A 19107-nucleotide genomic window follows, 5' to 3' on the forward strand; every position below is an offset into this window, starting at 1 on the left:
TCCATTTTCCATTTGGCAGCCGACAAATTTCTATAAGGAAAAATAATAAAGCATTGAGTCATTTTTATACAGTAAGGAGGGCTTTGGTTTGGCTGACTCAGGAGCAGAGTTTTATAAATGCTGACTGTATCTCTCTCTGAAATCAAAATGATTTATATCATTTTTTTTTTTTAAAGAATTGCTTTATATTCCCCACTTTATGTTCTAACACATTGGTTTGCCATTGAAACAACATTAATAATTCTTAACCCATTAATTATGCATATCATTGTGTATGGCCACTGTAGCTGCTCAGCTGGAGATTGTTTGCATGTTCCCTCTTATGGGCATGTAGGCATAGGCATGTTAATTGCCTCAGTCTGCCAACAGACTCATTCTCCTGCTGCATATTTGATGGTTTGAGTCTCAGCTTTCCTAAATTACTGCTAGTCTAACTCAATTTAAAGTTAAATATGTTCTGTGTACATAAATAGACTAAAATAGCCTAAAAGCTGAGGCAGAATCCTGTATATGCGTGCAGGCTGTGAATCATAGCAATGGATGGTGGCAGTTCTGCAAAACACTTGATAAAATAATGACACTTTTGAATGTTTCTTTAATTATTTCAGTGATATTCCCACATGCCAGCTACAGTATGGCAAAGTTGTGGTAAGCTTTGTTAGGAATAGATTGTCGCAATGGTAAAAAAATTTAACATCAGTTATTGGTCTAGGCCTGAGTTAATGGCATGAAAGTTGAATGTGTTACACACCAATTCATTTCAGTTTCCAAACTTCTAAGTGCTCCCAAAGGCAACTGGACTTGCTTGAGGTTCTAGAAGATGTTTTGCCTCTCACCCATCATTCATCAGTTTTAACTGTCTGGTGGAAAGTCCCAGGCATTTATTGTCTTTCAGGATAATAGTGCCGCCCAGTCATCATGTGAGTCATTAGGGTCTCATGAGTCATGGTGTTGATGGGTCATTGGGTGTCAATGGGTGAGAATGGGTGGGTCGTTGACCCACCTGAGTGTCACATGAGTCCTGGTGAGACCCTGATGAGTCACATGATGGGAGTACGCTATGATCCCGAAAGAGGATAAAAGACTTTTAGATGAGAAGAAAACCATCTTCTAGAACCACAAGCAAGTCCAGCTGCCTTTGGAAGCACTTAGAAGTACCATGACCTGGATGAATGAGAATCTTCACAGTCACTGATTTTGACCTGGTCACAAAAGACCATCAAAAAGTGCAGGCAGGATATTCTTAAATGCAATAGAATTGTTACCATACAGTTGTGCTATCTGCTCTTACCACAGGTGGGCACACATTCACTTGAGCTGGAAGAGAGGAGGACGGTGCCAGATGGGCAATAGCAACCCTCCAGCTCCCCATTTGTCATGGCACTGAACTCATTGACGGAATAGATGAATTTTTCATTGTACCTGCAGATATAGCAGCATAGAAAGAAGCTTGTTGCTGTATGTGAGTCAAAGCATAAATCAATGGAAAAACTGATTGCGATGAACAACAACAATGGCTTGGTGAATCGCTGTACCAGGAATCACAGGTAGGTTCCACCAGAGGGCCACAGGACTGATAGACTTTGGGACTTTTACATTCATATTCTATTAAGAGATGAAGAGAGAATAAACATGTTTTTAGCATAGGTCATTACTGTGATGTTGTTGATGAGTTGTGAAATTTTGAGTGTGGAATAAGACTTGACATTGACATTATACATTTTGATCACATACCACAGATTCCGTTGCTGGCATTCCTCCAGTCAATACACACTCCAGCCTCAGCACAGGCATCAGCGTAGGCTTCTATGCTGGTGCAGCCAATATGATGAATGTCCAAGTGGCAAACATCAAACTGACATGCCACAACAAATTGATCGTAGTCAATGATGTTGTGGCAATCTTCAAACACGCTGTGGAAGATGGAGTTTATAGTCACTATGGACACTGAACACAAACTAAATGCATCATCACACATTATCAAGATGAGACAAGTGAATAAACCACTAACGTGTTGCTTGCCAGGTGCGTTTTAAAACTAGAATGTAATTTATCTAACCAGGCCGTTGCAGAGGTGGAATCTGTACCAGTGCTAGCTTCATCTATTTAAATGTTTGTTATGACTTTATTTGGACATGACATGATATTTGGAAGTGAGGTAGAAAACACAGATATCAAGGAAGGGTGTTTTCCAGTCTATTACAGACTGCTTCCCTGATTTTAAAACTTATTTTGCAGTTGATTAATGACCATAAGTGTGACTAATGGTAGGACATTTTCTCACTTGTTTCATCATTTACTACAGAATTCTGCTGTGTATTTGAATAAGATTAAGATTAAATCTTAATCTTATTCAAATTCATTATTATTATTATTGTTGTTGTTGTTGTTGTTGTTGTTGTTGTATTATAGCATAATTATATAATACATGATATATTAATATATAATAATAATTATTATTATTATTGTGTTATACTAATTATTACAATTACAATTATAATATATAATTATTATAATTGTATAATAATATTATTATTATTGTATTATAGTAATAATAATGTTACACTATTTACTACAGAATTCTGCTGTGTATAGGAATGTCTGTCTAAATAGGGATAAATGATCTTTTTTTTTTTTTTTATCTCTTTTGCCCCGCACAGCCGGGCTAATTCACAATGTTTCCTTGTTATTAAACTAACTTTGTTTTTAGATAATGACAAATGTATTACACTGACCTAAAGAAGGTAAAACAAGATCTGTATTTAATCTCAGCTCTTTGCGCTCACGCTTGAGCTATATTGGAAGTTTAAACAGAAGCATATCTGAAAGTGGCTTTACTGAATAATGAACTGTGAGTGAATAGGGAACCTGCAGGGTGGACCCTGTATTATTCTGAAAAGAGCTTGCAGTTGAAAAATGGTCAAGCTAATGTCCAGTGTCCCCATAATCTATAAAGACTACTGGTAAAATAAATATTAACAAAATAAATAACAAAATGTGAATTTAAGAATTTGTAAATTCTCAAAATTCATGACTAAGACCAATATTTGAAGCCAATGTTAGAGATGGCTGGTAACATATCTGACTTGTTTTTCCTGTTTCCTCATACAGTACCTGCTTTTGATGATATCACAGATGGTTACACTGCAGTTATTAGGCGCAGGTGTTGGTAAGGGTTGAATTGGATATTCACAGTGGCTGTTGTTAGTATTCCACTGGTGTGCCATGTTAGAACATGAAGGATCAATTGTGCCACTGGGCAGCCTGCAGTCTTCTGTCCGGTTGTTGTTGCATGTGCCTAGAGAAGAAACCTTCATCATTAGTAAAACCATGACACAACGGAAGTCAGAACTGCACTGATGGTTTCCTACTGAATCACTACAATTATGTAGAAGTCATTTTACTCTAAACGGTTGACTGTAGATAGGCATTCCATTTATTAAATGATCTCCAAACTCAAGCATATAATAAGGTGCTATTCATTTCTACTGCAGAACTCACCACACTGTCCCTCTGTGTTGTTGGCAAATTCACTGTAGGGAAGGTAGATACTGAATATGAGCCCGGAGAAGGTAATCTTGGCCTGGATTGCTGGGATGATGAGCACTGTATCAATACCAGTGGTAGTGATGCGGAAGTCACCATTCTGGTATGCAGGACTTACAGGCTTGTCATTCACAGAAATCTAAAACAAAAAGCATTTAGATATAAATGTCACAAACAACCCTGTAAATATTATTTGTAGGAATGAGAGTTTTACATGTATATCACTAAAATGTATATAAGTCAAAACCAGTGTTTGCATTTGTACTGAAGGCAAAAAGGGGGAGTTGCTGCTAGGTTAATGACTTGAGCTAAATTCAACTTGTGTTGGAGAAAGTAAATAGTACCATTTAATTACCTGGTTTGTGAAAGTGCCATTGATATCCTTCTGCGTAATAAAGATCTTGTAGTTTTTGTAGAAGACAGTGATGGACTGTGGACAGGACAGGCCATCAGGTGCACCACAGTAGAAGTTATCAATTATAACACTGAAGTTGTGTATGGGCACTATCTCTTTCACCAGCCAGTAGGAACAGTTGCCTTGAAAACCATAGTAGGTTCCATCGAAGGTGACATAATGGGGGTCTCCCCAACCATAGCAGATACCTTCATACAATGCAGACATTACATTTTTAAAATTACATTTCAAGTCATCTGGTCCATCCTTTGTTAAGCCCAGATAATATAAGTAAAACAAAAGTAAAAACACACAAAAACATTGCTACTGTTGAGCTTTTGCATGTTTAACCTCAGGATTTTGCAATTAAGCATCATTTCAGTGGGTCAGACTTACATTGGCATTCATAGTGAGTGCAGCATCCATCATCATCAGGCACTTCAATAGCAGGGAAGTTATTTGCACAGACCACAGGCTTCTGAGTTGGACAGTGTGTCTGGTTATAGGTCACGTTGCCATTATTACAGGTTCCTGTGATACAGTTATTTACTTTCCAACTTTCACCATCCTGTGGAGAGAATCATAAATTGGAATTAAAGAAAAAAAAAAAAAAGAGTTAGGATTGTCATAGAATATCATAGGAATTTGTCATGCAAAATCCACAGCAAATTTAATAACAGCTGATATAATCAGAAATAAAGAAGTACCTGTCTTGGAGGATTTACATTAACACACTCTTTTCCATGTGTTGGACACTGGTAGTGTTTGGGTACCACTTGACAGCTGTCATTGCAGTAGCCTATGTAACAGTAGCCATCATGGTCTGTCTCATTGTAGACTATTGAGCCTGAAGATGAGGTACAAGAAGATAGTTGAAAAAAAAAAGTTAGTCACAAATCAAAAATGTGATATCATATATTAGAGAGAGTATTAGATATCACAAAGATGCATGCATTATACACTGCATATGCCACAGATATATGTAGACCTGTGTACTCTTACATATTGCTTTACAAAAATTAATATTGGCAAGTTGTTTTATACATTTAGTTTAGTTGTCACCTACTAAGTTTTTCTTTGACAGATGAACGAGCAGCTGTTCACTCTCTTTGCAAGAATATCATTATTATTATTATTATTTTTATTGTTGTTGTTGTTGTTGTTACTATTATTATTATTATGAAGATGCTGATTCTTCTGCCACTCAGCTTGTAAATGACCAGCTGTGACGAAATGTGACAGTAACATATTGATCTGTGCCTTTGAGCAGATTGACAACAATGACTTTTGTGGGAGCCAGGGAGAACCAGTCTAAGAGTCCAAAACTGAGGAAGCTGTCATAGTCTCTTAACTGTGCTTCATAACCTATATTTATTTAACCCCCACCTGTTGGTGTATATACCTCACAAAAGATACAGGATATGGTCTGCAGATATTACATGCATCGACAGGATTTGGTGGTACAAATATGTCTTAAAAACCTGTGTAAACATTTTGTCCTGTTTGTGACCAAGCTAGCTATATTTCTGTACAAGTATAGCAAAGCTGAGGTGTCCATCCACCCTTTGTAATTGTCTGACTGCACGTGTTTCCTGCCTTGAATTTCTTGTACCAATGTCAATGGGCCTCATAAGAGCAATATCAATAAACCTCAAAACTATAAACACGTTTCCTTCATTGATGACATGAATTTCTCAATAAAATTCTGTTGGTCTCATTTGAAAGTAAGTATCTGGCCAACTTATTTATTTATGCACTATTTATACTTATTTATGTGCTCAACAAAATTTTGTTAGACTAATATTTCCGAATGAAAGTGCAGAGAAGTTTTTTGCATATGCAGGCAGAGTGTATATTTTGTGCTGTGACATTCCATTATTTATTTTACAAGTACGGATACTTGTTACTACATCGGAGCACAAACTTGGTACAGGTTTACGTTAGTTAAGCGACAAATTCCTTGCAACTGTACCTACTTAGCTGTCATTGCTGAGAAGGAGAAAACAAAATTTTGAAATTGACAATTACAATGGTGTTCCATAAATGGGACTTGCTGCAGGGTAAAGTTTGTCTTTATTAATGAGAACTTACCAGGAGGGAAACGGGTACCATTATGAAGGCAATGGCAAATCTGTGGCTGAGAAGCTGGTTGAGTGGTCACCCCGGTCACTACAATGAACTCAGTTGTAGGTGCAGTAGTTTTGTAAATAGCAGTAGGGAGATGAGTTGTTTTGGTTGTTGCAGAAGGAGTAGTGGTTCTTAGAGTAGTTGTTGAAGGTGTTGTTGTTGTAATTGCAGTTGAAGGCGTTGGACACCCACAGCATTTGAGCTTAATCTCATAATCAAAACACTCTTGTTGAAGCCCCTGCTGCTTGTTGATGCATACGAGACCAAAATCTTTATTGCAAGTCACAGCTTGTCCCAACTGTGACATGGACAGACCTGGGTAGAGGGCAGCTCGACACTGGACTTCTTCTGGAGCTGAGCAAACCGGATAACCAGCAGAGATTATCCCCTGAATGGATTCATCTTCGCCACCGTCAGGTCCTGGTGTGGGCTTTCCCAGATTGATCCATTCTGACCAACCACATGTCACATCATGTCCACCAGGACAAAGTGTTGTTGGTGGTGGCTGAACTGTAGTTGTTTCAATTCTAGTAGAAGTTGAAGTTGTTGGCAGTGGCTGAGATGTAGTTGTTTCAGTTATGGTTGAAGGTGCAGTGGTTGTAGTAGTAGTAGTAGTAGTAGTTGTTGGTGGCTGCGTTGAAGTTGTTGTTTCTGTTGTGGTCGGAAGCGCTGTGCTTGCAGTAGTTGAAGGTGTTGTCATTGTAATTGCAGTTGAAGGCGTTGGACACCCACAGCATTTGAATTTAATCTCATAATCAAAACACTCTTGCTGAAGTCCTTGCTGCTTGTTGATGCATACGAGACCAAAATCTTTACTACAAGTCACGACTTGTCCCACCTGTGACATGGACAGACCTGGGTAGAGGGCAGCTCGACACTGGACTTCTTCTGGAGATGAGCAAACAGGATAACCAGCAGAGATTATCCTCTGAATGGATTCATCTTCTCCACCATCAGGTCCTGGTGTGGGCTTTCCCAGATTGATCCATTCTGACCAACCGCATGTCACATCATGTCCACCAGGGCAAAGTGTTGTTGTTGGTGGCTGAGCTGTAGTTGTTTCAGTTGTGGTAGAAGATGCAGTGGTTGTAGGTTGCTGATATGTCGTTGTTTTTTCAGTGGTGGTCAAAGGTGTAGTGGTTGTTGTCCTAGTTGTTGTTGTTGGATGTGTTGTTGTAATTTCACTTGTGGTTGAAGTTGCAGTGGTTGCAGTAGTACTAGGTGTTGGTGGCTGTGTTGAAGTTGTTGTTTCTGTTGTGGTTGGAAGCACTGCGCTTGCAGTAGTTGAAGGTGTTGTCGTTGTAATTGCAGTTGAAGGTGTTGGACACCCACAGCATTTGAATTTAATCTCATAATCAAAACACTCTTGCTGAAACCCTTGCTGCTTATTGATGCATACGAGACCGAATTCTTTACTACAAGTCACGACTTGTCCCACCTGTGACATGGACAGACCTGGGTAGAGGGCAGCTCGACACTGGACTTCTTCTGGAGCTGAGCAAACAGGATAACCAGCAGAGATTATCCTCTGAATGGATTCATCTTCTCCACCATCAGGTCCTGGTGTGGGCTTTCCCAGATTGATCCATTCTGACCAACCACATGTCACATCTTGTCCACCAGGGCAAAGTGTTGTTGTTGGTGGCTGAACTGTAGTTGTTTCAGTTGTGGTAGAAGTTGCAGTGGTTGTAGGTTGCTGATATGTAGTTGTTTTTTCAGTGGTGGTCAAAGGTGTAGTGGTTGTTGTGCTAATTGTTGTTGGATGTGTTGTTGTAATTTCACTTGTGGTTGAAGTTTCAGTGGTTGCAGTAGTACTGGGTGTTGGTGGCTGTGTTGAAGTTGTTGTTTCTGTTGTGGATGGAAGCGCTGTGCTTGCCGTAGTTGAAGGTGTTGTTGTTGTAATTGCAGTTGAAGGTGTTGGACACCCACAGCATTTGAATTTAATCTCATAATCAAAACACTCTTGCTGAAACCCTTGCTGCTTGTTGATGCATACGAGACCGAATTCTTTACTACAAGTCATGACTTGTCCCACCTGTGACATGGACAGACCTGGGTAGAGGGCAGCTCGACACTGGACTTCTTCTGGAGATGAGCAAACAGGATAACCAGCAGAGATTATCCTCTGAATGGATTCATCTTCTCCACCATCAGGTCCTGGTGTGGGCTTTCCCAGATTGATCCATTCTGACCAACCACATGTCACATCATGTCCACCAGGGCAAAGTGTTGTTGTTGGTGGCTGAACTGTAGTTGTTTCAGTTGTGGTAGAAGATGCAGTGGTTGTAGGTTGCTGATATGTAGTTGTTTTTTCAGTGGTGGTCAAAGGTGTAGTGGTTGTTGTCCTAGTTGTTGTTGTTGGATGTGTTGTTGTAATTTCACTTGTGGTTGAAGTTGCAGTGGTTGCAGTAGTACTAGGTGGTGGTGGCTGCGTTGAAGTTATTGTTTCTGTTGTGGTCGGAAGCGCTGTGCTTGCAGTAGTTGAAGGTGTTGTCGTTGTAATTGCAGTTGAAGGCGTTGGACACCCACAGCATTTGAATTTAATCTCATAATCAAAACACTCTTGCTGAAACCCTTGCTGCTTGTTGATGCATACGAGACCGAATTCTTTACTACAAGTCACGACTTGTCCCACCTGTGACATGGACAGACCTGGGTAGAGGGCAGCTCGACACTGGACTTCTTCTGGAGCTGAGCAAACAGGATAACCAGCAGAGATTATCCTCTGAATGGATTCATCTTCTCCACCATCAGGTCCTGGTGTGGGCTTTCCCAGATTGATCCATTCTGACCAACCACATGTCACATCATGTCCACCAGGACAAAGTGTTGTTGTTGGTGGCTGAACTGTAGTTGTTTCAGTTGTGGTAGAAGATGCAGTGGTTGTAGGTTGCTGATATGTAGTTGTTTTTTCAGTGGTGGTCAAAGTTGTAGTGGTTGTTGTCCTAGTTGTTGTTATTGGACGTGTTGTTGTAATTTCACTTGTGGTTGAAGTTTCAGTGGTTGCAGTAGTACTAGTTGTTGGTGGCTGGGTTGAAGTTGTTGTTTCTGTTGTGGTCGGAAGCGCTGTGCTTGCAGTAGTTGAAGGTGTTGTCGTTGTAATTGCAGTTGAAGACGTTGGACACCCACAGCATTTGAATTTAATCTCATAATCAAAACACTCTTGCTGAAACCCTTGCTGCTTGTTGATGCATACGAGACCGAAATCTTTATTGCAAGTCACAACTTGTCCCACCTGTGACATGGACAGACCTGGGTAGAGGGCAGCTCGACACTGGACTTCTTCTGGAGCTGAGCAAACAGAATAACCAGCAGAGATTATCCTCTGAATGGATTCATCTTCTCCACCATCAGGTCCTGGTGTGGGCTTTCCCAGACTGATCCATTCTGACCAACCGCATGTCACATCATGTCCACCAGGGCAAAGTGTTGTTGTTGGTGGCTGAACTGTAGTTGTTTCAGTTGTGGTAGAAATCGAAGTTGTTGACAGTGGCTGAGATGTAGTTGTTTCAGTTATGGTAGAAGTTGCAGTGGTTGTAGGTTGCTGATATGTAGTTGTTTTTTCAGTGGTGGTCAAAGGTGTAGTGGTTGTTGTCCTAGTTGTTATTGTTGGATGTGTTGTTGTAATTTCACTTGTGGTTGAAGTTGCAGTGGTTGCAGTAGTACTAGGTGTTGGTGGCTGCGTTGAAGTTGTTGTTTCTGTTGTGGTTGGAAGCGCTGTGCTTGCAGTAGTTGAAGGTGTTGTCATTGTAATTGCAGTTGAAGGCGTTGGACACCCACAGCATTTGAATTTAATCTCATAATCAAAACACTCTTGCTGAAACCCTTGCTGCTTGTTGATGCATACAAGACCGAATTCTTTACTACAAGTCACGACTTGTCCCACCTGTGACATGGACAGACCTGGGTAGAGGGCAGCTCGACACTGGACTTCTTCTGGAGCTGAGCAAACAGGGTAACCAGCAGAGATTATCCTCTGAATGGATTCATCTTCTCCACCATCAGGTCCTGGTGTGGGCTTTCCCAGATTGATCCATTCTGACCAACCACATGTCACATCATGTCCACCAGGGCAAAGTGTTGTTGTTGGTGGCTGAACTGTAGTTGTTTCAGTTGTGGTAGAAGTTGCAGTGGTTGTAGGTTGCTGATATGTAGTTGTTTTTTCAGTGGTGGTCAAAGGTGTAGTGGTTGTTGTGCTAATTGTTGTTGGATGTGTTGTTGTAATTTCACTTGTGGTTGAAGTTTCAGTGGTTGCAGTAGTACTGGGTGTTGGTGGCTGTGTTGAAGTTGTTGTTTCTGTTGTGGTTGGAAGCGCTGTGCTTGCCGTAGTTGAAGGTGTTGTTGTTGTAATTGCAGTTGAAGGTGTTGGACACCCACAGCATTTGAATTTAATCTCATAATCAAAACACTCTTGCTGAAACCCTTGCTGCTTGTTGATGCATACGAGACCGAATTCTTTACTACAAGTCACAACTTGTCCCACCTGTGACATGGACAGACCTGGGTAGAGGGCAGCTCGACACTGGACTTCTTCTGGAGCTGAGCAAACAGGATAACCAGCAGAGATTATCCTCTGAATGGATTCATCTTCTCCACCATCAGGTCCTGGTGTGGGCTTTCCCAGATTGATCCATTCTGACCAACCACATGTCACATCATGTCCACCAGGACAAAGTGTTGTTGTTGGTGGCTGAACTGTAGTTGTTTCAGTTGTGGTAGAAATTGAAGTTGTTGACAGTGGCTGAGATGTAGTTGTTTCAGTTATGGGGGAAGGTGCAGTGGTTGTAAATTGCTGATATGTTGTTGTTTTTTCAGTGGTGGTCAAAGGTGTAGTGGTTGATGTACTAGTTGTTGTTGTATGTGTTGTTGCAATTTCATTTGTGGCTGAAGTTGCAGTGGTAGCAGCAGTACTAGTTGTTGGTGGCTGCGTTGAAGTTGTTGTTTCTGTTGTGGTCAGAAGAACTGTGCTTGCAGTAGTTGAAGGTGTTGTCGTAATTGCAGTTGATGACATTGGGCACACACAGCAATTGAATTTAATTTCATAATCAAAACACTCTTGCTGAAACCCTTGCTCCTTGTTGTTGCATATGAGACCAAAATCTTTATTGCAAGTCACAGCTTGTCCCACCTGTGACATGGACAGACCTGGGTAGAGGGCAGCTCGACACTGGACTTCTTCTGGAGCTGAGCAAACAGGATAACCAGCAGAGATTATCCTCTGAATGGATTCATCGTCGCCACCATCAGGTCCTGGTGTGGGTTGTCCCACATTGATCCATTCTGACCAACCACATGTCAAATAATTTCCACCAGGGCAAAGTGCAGTTGTTTGTGGCTGAACTGTAGTTGTTTCAGTTATGGTAGAAGTTGCAGTAGCTGTAGGTTGCTGATATGTCGTTGTTTTTTCAGTGGTGGTCAAAGGTGTAGTGGTTGTTGTCCTAGTTGTGGTTGTTGGATGTGTTGTTGTAATTTCACTTGTGGTTGAAGTTGCAGTGGTTGCAGTAGTACTAGTTGTTGGTGGCTGCGTTGAAGTTGTTGTTTCTGTTGTGGTCGGAAGTGCTGTGCTTGCAGTAGTTGAAGGTGTTATCGTTGTAATTGCAGTTGAAGGCGTTGGACACCCACAGCATTTGAATTTAATCTCATAATCAAAACACTCTTGCTGAAACCCTTGTTGCTTGTTGATGCATACGAGACCGAAATCTTTATTGCAAGTCACAACTTGTCCCACCTGTGACATGGACAGACCTGGGTAGAGGGCAGCTCGACACTGGACTTCTTCTGGAGCTGAGCAAACAGGATAACCAGCAGAGATTATCCTCTGAATGGATTCATCTTCTCCACCATCAGGTCCTGGTGTGGGCTTTCCCAGATTGATCCATTCTGACCAACCGCATGTCACATCATGTCCACCAGGGCAAAGTGTTGTTGTTGGTGGCTGAACTGTAGTTGTTTCAGTTGTGGTAGAAATCGAAGTTGTTGACAGTGGCTGAGATGTAGTTGTTTCAGTTATGGTAGAAGTTGCAGTGGTTGTAGGTTGCTGATATGTCGTTGTTTTTTCAGTGGTGGTCAAAGGTGTAGTGGTTGTTGTCCTAGTTGTTATTGTTGGATGTGTTGTTGTAATTTCACTTGTGGTTGAAGTTGCAGTGGTTGCAGTAGTACTAGGTGTTGGTGGCTGCGTTGAAGTTGTTGTTTCTGTTGTGGTTGGAAGCGCTGTGCTTGCAGTAGTTGAAGGTGTTGTCGTTGTAATTGCAGTTGAAGGCGTTGGACACCCACAGCATTTGAATTTAATCTCATAATCAAAACACTCTTGCTGAAACCCTTGTTGCTTGTTGATGCATACGAGACCGAAATCTTTATTGCAAGTCACAACTTGTCCCACCTGTGACATGGACAGACCTGGGTAGAGGGCAGCTCGACACTGGACTTCTTCTGGAGCTGAGCAAACAGGATAACCAGCAGAGATTATCCTCTGAATGGATTCATCTTCTCCACCATCAGGTCCTGGTGTGGGCTTTCCCAGATTGATCCATTCTGACCAACCGCATGTCACATCATGTCCACCAGGGCAAAGTGTTGTTGTTGGTGGCTGAACTGTAGTTGTTTCAGTTGTGGTAGAAATCGAAGTTGTTGACAGTGGCTGAGATGTAGTTGTTTCAGTTATGGTAGAAGTTGCAGTGGTTGTAGGTTGCTGATATGTCGTTGTTTTTTCAGTGATGGTCAAAGGTGTAGTGGTTGTTGTCCTAGTTGTTATTGTTGGATGTGTTGTTGTAATTTCACTTGTGGTTGAAGTTGCAGTGGTTGCAGTAGTACTAGGTGTTGGTGGCTGCGTTGAAGTTGTTGTTTCTGTTGTGGTTGGAAGCGCTGTGCTTGCAGTAGTTGAAGGTGTTGTCGTTGTAATTGCAGTTGAAGGCGTTGGACACCCACAGCATTTGAATTTAATCTCATAATCAAAACACTCTTGCTGAAACCCTTGCTGCTTGTTGATGCATACGAGACCGAATTCTTTACTACAAGTCACGACTTGTCCCACCTGTGACATGGACAGACCTGGGTAGAGGGCAGCTCGACACTGGACTTCTTCTGGAGCTGAGCAAACAGGATAACCAGCAGAGATTGTCCTCTGAATGGATTCATCTTCTCCACCATCAGGTCCTGGTGTGGGCTTTCCCAGATTGATCCATTCTGACCAACCACATGTCACATCATGTCCACCAGGGCAAAGTGTTGTTGTTGGTGGCTGAACTGTAGTTGTTTCAGTTGTGGTAGAAGTTGCAGTGGTTGTAGGTTGCTGATATGTAGTTGTTTTTTCAGTGGTGGTCAAAGGTGTAGTGGTTGTTGTCCTAATTGTTGTTGGATGTGTTGTTGTAATTTCACTTGTGGTTGAAGTTGCAGTGGTTGCAGTAGTACTGGGTGTTGGTGGCTGTGTGGAAGTTGTTGTTTCTGTTGTGGTTGGAAGAGCTGTGCTTGCCGTAGTTGAAGGTGTTGTTGTTGTAATTGCAGTTGAAGGTGTTGGACACCCACAGCATTTGAATTTAATCTCATAATCAAAACACTCTTGCTGAAACCCTTGCTGCTTGTTGATGCATACGAGACCGAATTCTTTACTACAAGACACGACTTGTCCCACCTGTGACATGGACAGACCTGGGTAGAGGGCAGCTCGACACTGGACTTCTTCTGGAGCTGAGCAAACAGGATAACCAGCAGAGATTATCCTCTGAATGGATTCATCTTCTCCACCATCAGGTCCTGGTGTGGGCTTTCCCAGATTGATCCATTCTGACCAACCACATGTCACATCATGTCCACCAGGACAAAGTGTTGTTGTTGGTGGCTGAACTGTAGTTGTTTCAGTTGTGGTAGAAATTGAAGTTGCTGACAGTGGCTGAGATGTAGTTGTTTCAGTTATGGGGGAAGGTGCAGTGGTTGTAAATTGCTGATATGTTGTTGTTTTTTCAGTGGTGGTCAAAGGTGTAGTGGTTGATGTACTAGTTGTTGTTGTATGTGTTGTTGCAATTTCATTTGTGGCTGAAGTTGCAGTGGTAGCAGCAGTACTAGTTGTTGGTGGCTGCGTTGAAGTTGTTGTTTCTGTTGTGGTCAGAAGAACTGTGCTTGCAGTAGTTGAAGGTGTTGTCGTAATTGCAGTTGATGACATTGGGCACACACAGCAATTGAATTTAATTTCATAATCAAAACACTCTTGCTGAAACCCTTGCTCCTTGTTGTTGCATATGAGACCAAAATCTTTATTGCAAGTCACAGCTTGTCCCACCTGTGACATGGACAGACCTGGGTAGAGGGCAGCTCGACACTGGACTTCTTCTGGAGCTGAGCAAACAGGATAACCAGCAGAGATTATCCTCTGAATGGATTCATCGTCGCCACCATCAGGTCCTGGTGTGGGTTGTCCCACATTGATCCATTCTGACCAACCACATGTCAAATAATTTCCACCAGGACAAAGTGCAGTTGTTTGTGGCTGAACTGTAGTTGTTTCAGTTATGGTAGAAGTTGCAGTGGTTGTAGGTTGCTGATATGTAGTTGTTTTTTCAGTGGTGGTCAAAGGTGTAGTGGTTGTTGTCCTAGTTGTTGTTGTTGGATGTGTTGTTGTAATTTCACTTGTGGTTGAAGTTGCAGTGGTTGCAATAGTACTAGTTGTTGGTGGCTGTGTTGAAGTTGTTGTTTCTGTTGTGCTAGGAAGTCCTGTGGTTTCAGTCGTAGTTGTTGGATGTGTTGTTATTTCAGTTGACGTAGAAGTTGCAGTTGATGACGGTGGCTCAGATGTTGTTGTTTCAGTAGTGGTCGAAGGTCCAGTGGTTGTAGTAGTAGTTGTTGTTGGATGTGTTGTTGTAATTTCACCTGTGGTTGAAGTTGCAGTGGTTGCAGTAGTACTGGTTGTTGGTGGCTGTGTTGAAGTTGTTGTTTCTGTTGTGGTTGGAAGTCCTGTGGTTTCAGTCGTAGTTGTCGGATGTGTTGTTATTTCAGTTGACGTAGAAGTTGCAGTTGATGACAGTGGCTCAGATGTTGTTGTTTCAGTAGTGGTCGAAGGTCCAGTGGTTGTAGTAGTAGTTGTTGTTGTTGTTGTTGGATGTGTTGTTGTTATTTCCGTTGTGGTAGAAGTAGAAGTTATTGGTGGCTGAGATGTTGTTGTTCCAGTCGTGGTCAAAGGTGTAGTGGTTGTTGTCCTAGTTGTTGTTGGATGTGTTGTTGTAATTTCACTTGTGGTTGAAGTTGCAGTGGTTGCAGTACTACTAGTTGTTGGTGGCTGTGTTGAAGTTGTTGTTTCTGTTGTGCTAGGAAGTCCTGTGGTTTCAGTCGTAGTTGTTGGATGTGTTGTTATTTCAGTTGACGTAGAAGTTGCAGTTGATGACGGTGGCTCAGATGTTGTTGTTTCAGTAGTGGTCGAAGGTCCAGTGGTTGTAGTAGTTGTTGTTGTTGTTGGATGTGTTGTTGTTATTTCCGTTGTGGTAGAAGTAGAAGTTGTTGGTGGCTGAGATGTTGTTTCAGTGGTGGTCGAAGGTGCAGTGGTTGTAGTAGTAGTTGTTGTTATAATCTCAATTGTGGTTGAAGTTGCAGTGGTTGCAGTAGTACTAATTGTTGGTGGCTGTGTTGAAGTTGTTGTTTCTGTTGTGCTTGGAAGTCCTGTGGTTTCAGTTGTAGTTGTTGGATGTGTTTTTATTTCAGTTGACGTAGAAATTGCAGTTGATGACGGTGGCTGAGATGTTGTTGTTCCAGTAGTGGTCGAAGGTGCAGTGGTTGTAGTAGTAGTTGTTGTTGGATGTGTTGTTGTAATCTCAATTATGGTTGAAGTTGCAGTGGTTGCAGTAGTACTAGTTGTGGGTGGCTGTGTAGAAGATGTTGTTTCTGTTGTGGTCAGAAGCGCTTTGCTTGCAGTAGTTGAAGGTGTTGGACACCCACAGCATTTGAATTTAATCTCATAATCAAAACACTCTTGCTGAAACCCTTGCTGCTTGTTGATGCATACGAGACCAAAATCTTTACTGCAAGTCACGACTTGTCCTACCTGTGACATGGACAGACCTGGGTAGAGGGCAGCTCGACACTGGACTTCTTCTGGAGCTGAGCAAACAGGATAACCAGCAGAGATTATCCTCTGAATGGATTCATCTTCTCCACCATCAGGTCCTGGTGTGGGCTTTCCCAGATTGATCCATTCTGACCAACCGCATGTCACATCATGTCCTCCAGGGCAAAGTGTTGTTGTTGGTGGCTGAACTGTAGTTGTTTCAGTTTTGGTAGAAGTTGCAGTGGTTGTAGGTTGCTGATATGTAGTTGTTTTTTCAGTGGTGGTCAAAGGTGTAGTGGTTGATGTACTAGTTGTTGTTGGATGTGTTGTTGCAATTGCACTTGTGGCTGAAGTTGCAGTGGTTGCAATAGTACTAGTTGTTGGTGGCTGTGTTGAAGTTGTTGTTTCTGTTGTGCTAGGAAGTCCTGTGGTTTCAGTCGTAGTTGTTGGATGTGTTGTTATTTCAGTTGACGTAGAAGTTGCAGTTGATGATGGTGGCTCAGATGTTGTAGTTTCAGTAGTGGTCGAAGGTCCAGTGGTTGTAGTAGTTGTTGTTGTTGGATGTGTTGTTGTTATTTCCGTTGTGGTAGAAGTAGAAGTTGTTGGTGGCTGAGATATTGTTGTTTCAGTAGTGGTCGAAGGTGCAGTGGTTGTAGTAGTAGTTGTTGTTGGATGTGTTGTAATCTCAATTGTGGTTGAAGTTGCAGTGGTTGCAGCAGTACCAGTTGTTGGTGGCTGTGTTGAAATTGTTGTTTCTGTTGTGGTCAGAAGTGCTGTGCTTGCAGTAGTTGAGGGTGTTGTCGTAATTGCAGTTGATGACATTGGGCACACACAGCAATTGAATTTAATTTCATAATCAAAACACTCTTGCTGAAACCCTTGCTCCTTGTTATTGCATATGAGACCAAAATCTTTATTGCAAGTCACAGCTTGTCCCACCTGTGACATGGACAGACCTGGGTATAGGGCAGCTCGACACTGGACTTCTTCTGGAGCTGAGCAAACCGGATAACCAGCAGAGATTATCCTCTGAATGGATTCATCGTCGCCACCATCAGGTCCTGGTGTGGGTTGTCCCACATTGATCCATTCTGACCAACCACATGTCAAATAATTTCCACCAGGGCAAAGTGCAGTTGTTTGTGGCTGAACTGTAGTTGTTTCAGTTATGGTAGAAGTTGCTTTGGTTGTAGGTTGCTGATATGTCATTGTTTTTTCAGTGGTGGTCAAAGGTGTAGTGGTTGTTGTCCTAGTTGTTGTTGGATGTGTTGTTGTAATTTCACTTGTGGTTGAAGTTGCAGTGGTTGCAGTAGTACTAGTTGTTGGTGGCTGTGTTGAAGTTGTTGTTTCTGTTGTGCTAGGAAGTCCTGTGGTTTCAGTCGTAGTTGTTGGATGTGTTGTTATTTCAGTTGACGTAGAAGTTGCAGTTGATGACGGTGGCTCAGATGTTGTAGTTTCAGTAGTGGTCGAAGGTCCAGTGGTTGTAGTAGTTGTTGTTGTTGGATGTGTTGTTGTTATTTCCGTTGTGGTAGAAGTAGAAGTTGTTGGTGGCTGAGATATTGTTGTTTCAGTAGTGGTCGAAGGTGCAGTGGTTGTAGTAGTAGTTGTTGTTGGATGTGTTGTAATCTCAATTGTGGTTGAAGTTGCAGTGGTTGCAGCAGTACCAGTTGTTGGTGGCTGCGTTGAAGTTGTTGTTTCTGTTGTGGTCAGAAGTGCTGTGCTTGCAGTAGTTGAGGGTGTTGTCGTAATTGCAGTTGATGACATTGGGCACACACAGCAATTGAATTTAATTTCATAATCAAAACACTCTTGCTGAAACCCTTGCTCCTTGTTATTGCATATGAGACCGAAATCTTTATTGCAAGTCACAGCTTGTCCCACCTGTGACATGGACAGACCTGGGTAGAGGGCAGCTCGACACTGGACTTCTTCTGGAGCTGAGCAAACCGGATAACCAGCAGAGATTATCCTCTGAATGGATTCATCGTCGCCACCATCAGGTCCTGGTGTGGGTTGTCCCACATTGATCCATTCTGACCAACCACATGTCAAATAATTTCCACCAGGGCAAAGTGCAGTTGTTTGTGGCTGAACTGTAGTTGTTTCAGTTATGGTAGAAGTTGCTTTGGTTGTAGGTTGCTGATATGTCATTGTTTTTTCAGTGGTGGTCAAAGGTGTAGTGGTTGTTGTCCTAGTTGTTGTTGGATGTGTTGTTGTAATTTCACTTGTGGTTGAAGTTGCAGTGGTTGCAGTAGTACTAGTTGTTGGTGGCTGTGTTGAAGTTGTTGTTTCTGTTGTGCTAGGAAGTCCTGTGGTTTCAGTCGTAGTTGTTGGATGTGTTGTTATTTCAGTTGACGTAGAAGTTGCAGTTGATGACGGTGGCTCAGATGTTGTAGTTTCAGTAGTGGTCGAAGGTCCAGTGGTTGTAGTAGTTGTTGTTGTTGGATGTGTTGTTGTTATTTCCGTTGTGGTAGAAGTAGAAGTTGTTGGTGGCTGAGATATTGTTGTTTCAGTAGTGGTCGAAGGTGCAGTGGTTGTAGTAGTAGTTGTTGTTGGATGTGTTGTAATCTCAATTGTGGTTGAAGTTGCAGTGGTTGCAGCAGTACCAGTTGTTGGTGGCTGCGTTGAAGTTGTTGTTTCTGTTGTGGTCAGAAGTGCTGTGCTTGCAGTAGTTGAGGGTGTTGTCGTAATTGCAGTTGATGACATTGGGCACACACAGCAATTGAATTTAATTTCATAATCAAAACACTCTTGCTGAAACCCTTGCTCCTTGTTATTGCATATGAGACCGAAATCTTTATTGCAAGTCACAGCTTGTCCCACCTGTGACATGGACAGACCTGGGTAGAGGGCAGCTCGACACTGGACTTCTTCTGGAGCTGAGCAAACCGGATAACCAGCAGAGATTATCCTCTGAATGGATTCATCGTCGCCACCATCAGGTCCTGGTGTGGGTTGTCCCACATTGATCCATTCTGACCAACCACATGTCAAATAATTTCCACCAGGGCAA

At 42.1% G+C, this 19107-nt stretch overlaps 1 protein-coding gene across 1 annotated transcript in view; it reads right to left on the minus strand.

Annotated features, from left to right (window-relative positions):
• The window catches only part of LOC139331973 (mucin-5AC-like), a 30275-nt gene extending 13359 nt beyond the window's left edge, over nucleotides 1–16916 (minus strand). Inside the window, exons 1-14 of the mRNA XM_070963595.1 lie at nucleotides 15451–16916; nucleotides 14927–15354; nucleotides 14357–14491; nucleotides 14057–14173; nucleotides 6383–13846; nucleotides 4648–4787; nucleotides 4337–4508; nucleotides 3902–4149; nucleotides 3502–3685; nucleotides 3115–3298; nucleotides 1735–1913; nucleotides 1536–1605; nucleotides 1292–1422; nucleotides 1004–1032 (exon numbers count right to left, since the gene is read on the minus strand). Coding sequence (XP_070819696.1) covers nucleotides 1004–1032; nucleotides 1292–1422; nucleotides 1536–1605; nucleotides 1735–1913; nucleotides 3115–3298; nucleotides 3502–3685; nucleotides 3902–4149; nucleotides 4337–4508; nucleotides 4648–4787; nucleotides 6383–13846; nucleotides 14057–14173; nucleotides 14357–14491; nucleotides 14927–15354; nucleotides 15451–16916 — 10947 coding nt within the window. The remainder of the gene's footprint in view (nucleotides 1–1003; nucleotides 1033–1291; nucleotides 1423–1535; nucleotides 1606–1734; nucleotides 1914–3114; nucleotides 3299–3501; nucleotides 3686–3901; nucleotides 4150–4336; nucleotides 4509–4647; nucleotides 4788–6382; nucleotides 13847–14056; nucleotides 14174–14356; nucleotides 14492–14926; nucleotides 15355–15450) is intronic.
• Between the last annotated feature and the right edge of the window lie 2191 nt (nucleotides 16917–19107).

This window comes from Chaetodon trifascialis, chromosome 1, assembly GCF_039877785.1.
Source record: "Chaetodon trifascialis isolate fChaTrf1 chromosome 1, fChaTrf1.hap1, whole genome shotgun sequence".
NCBI lineage: Eukaryota > Metazoa > Chordata > Actinopteri > Chaetodontiformes > Chaetodontidae > Chaetodon > Chaetodon trifascialis.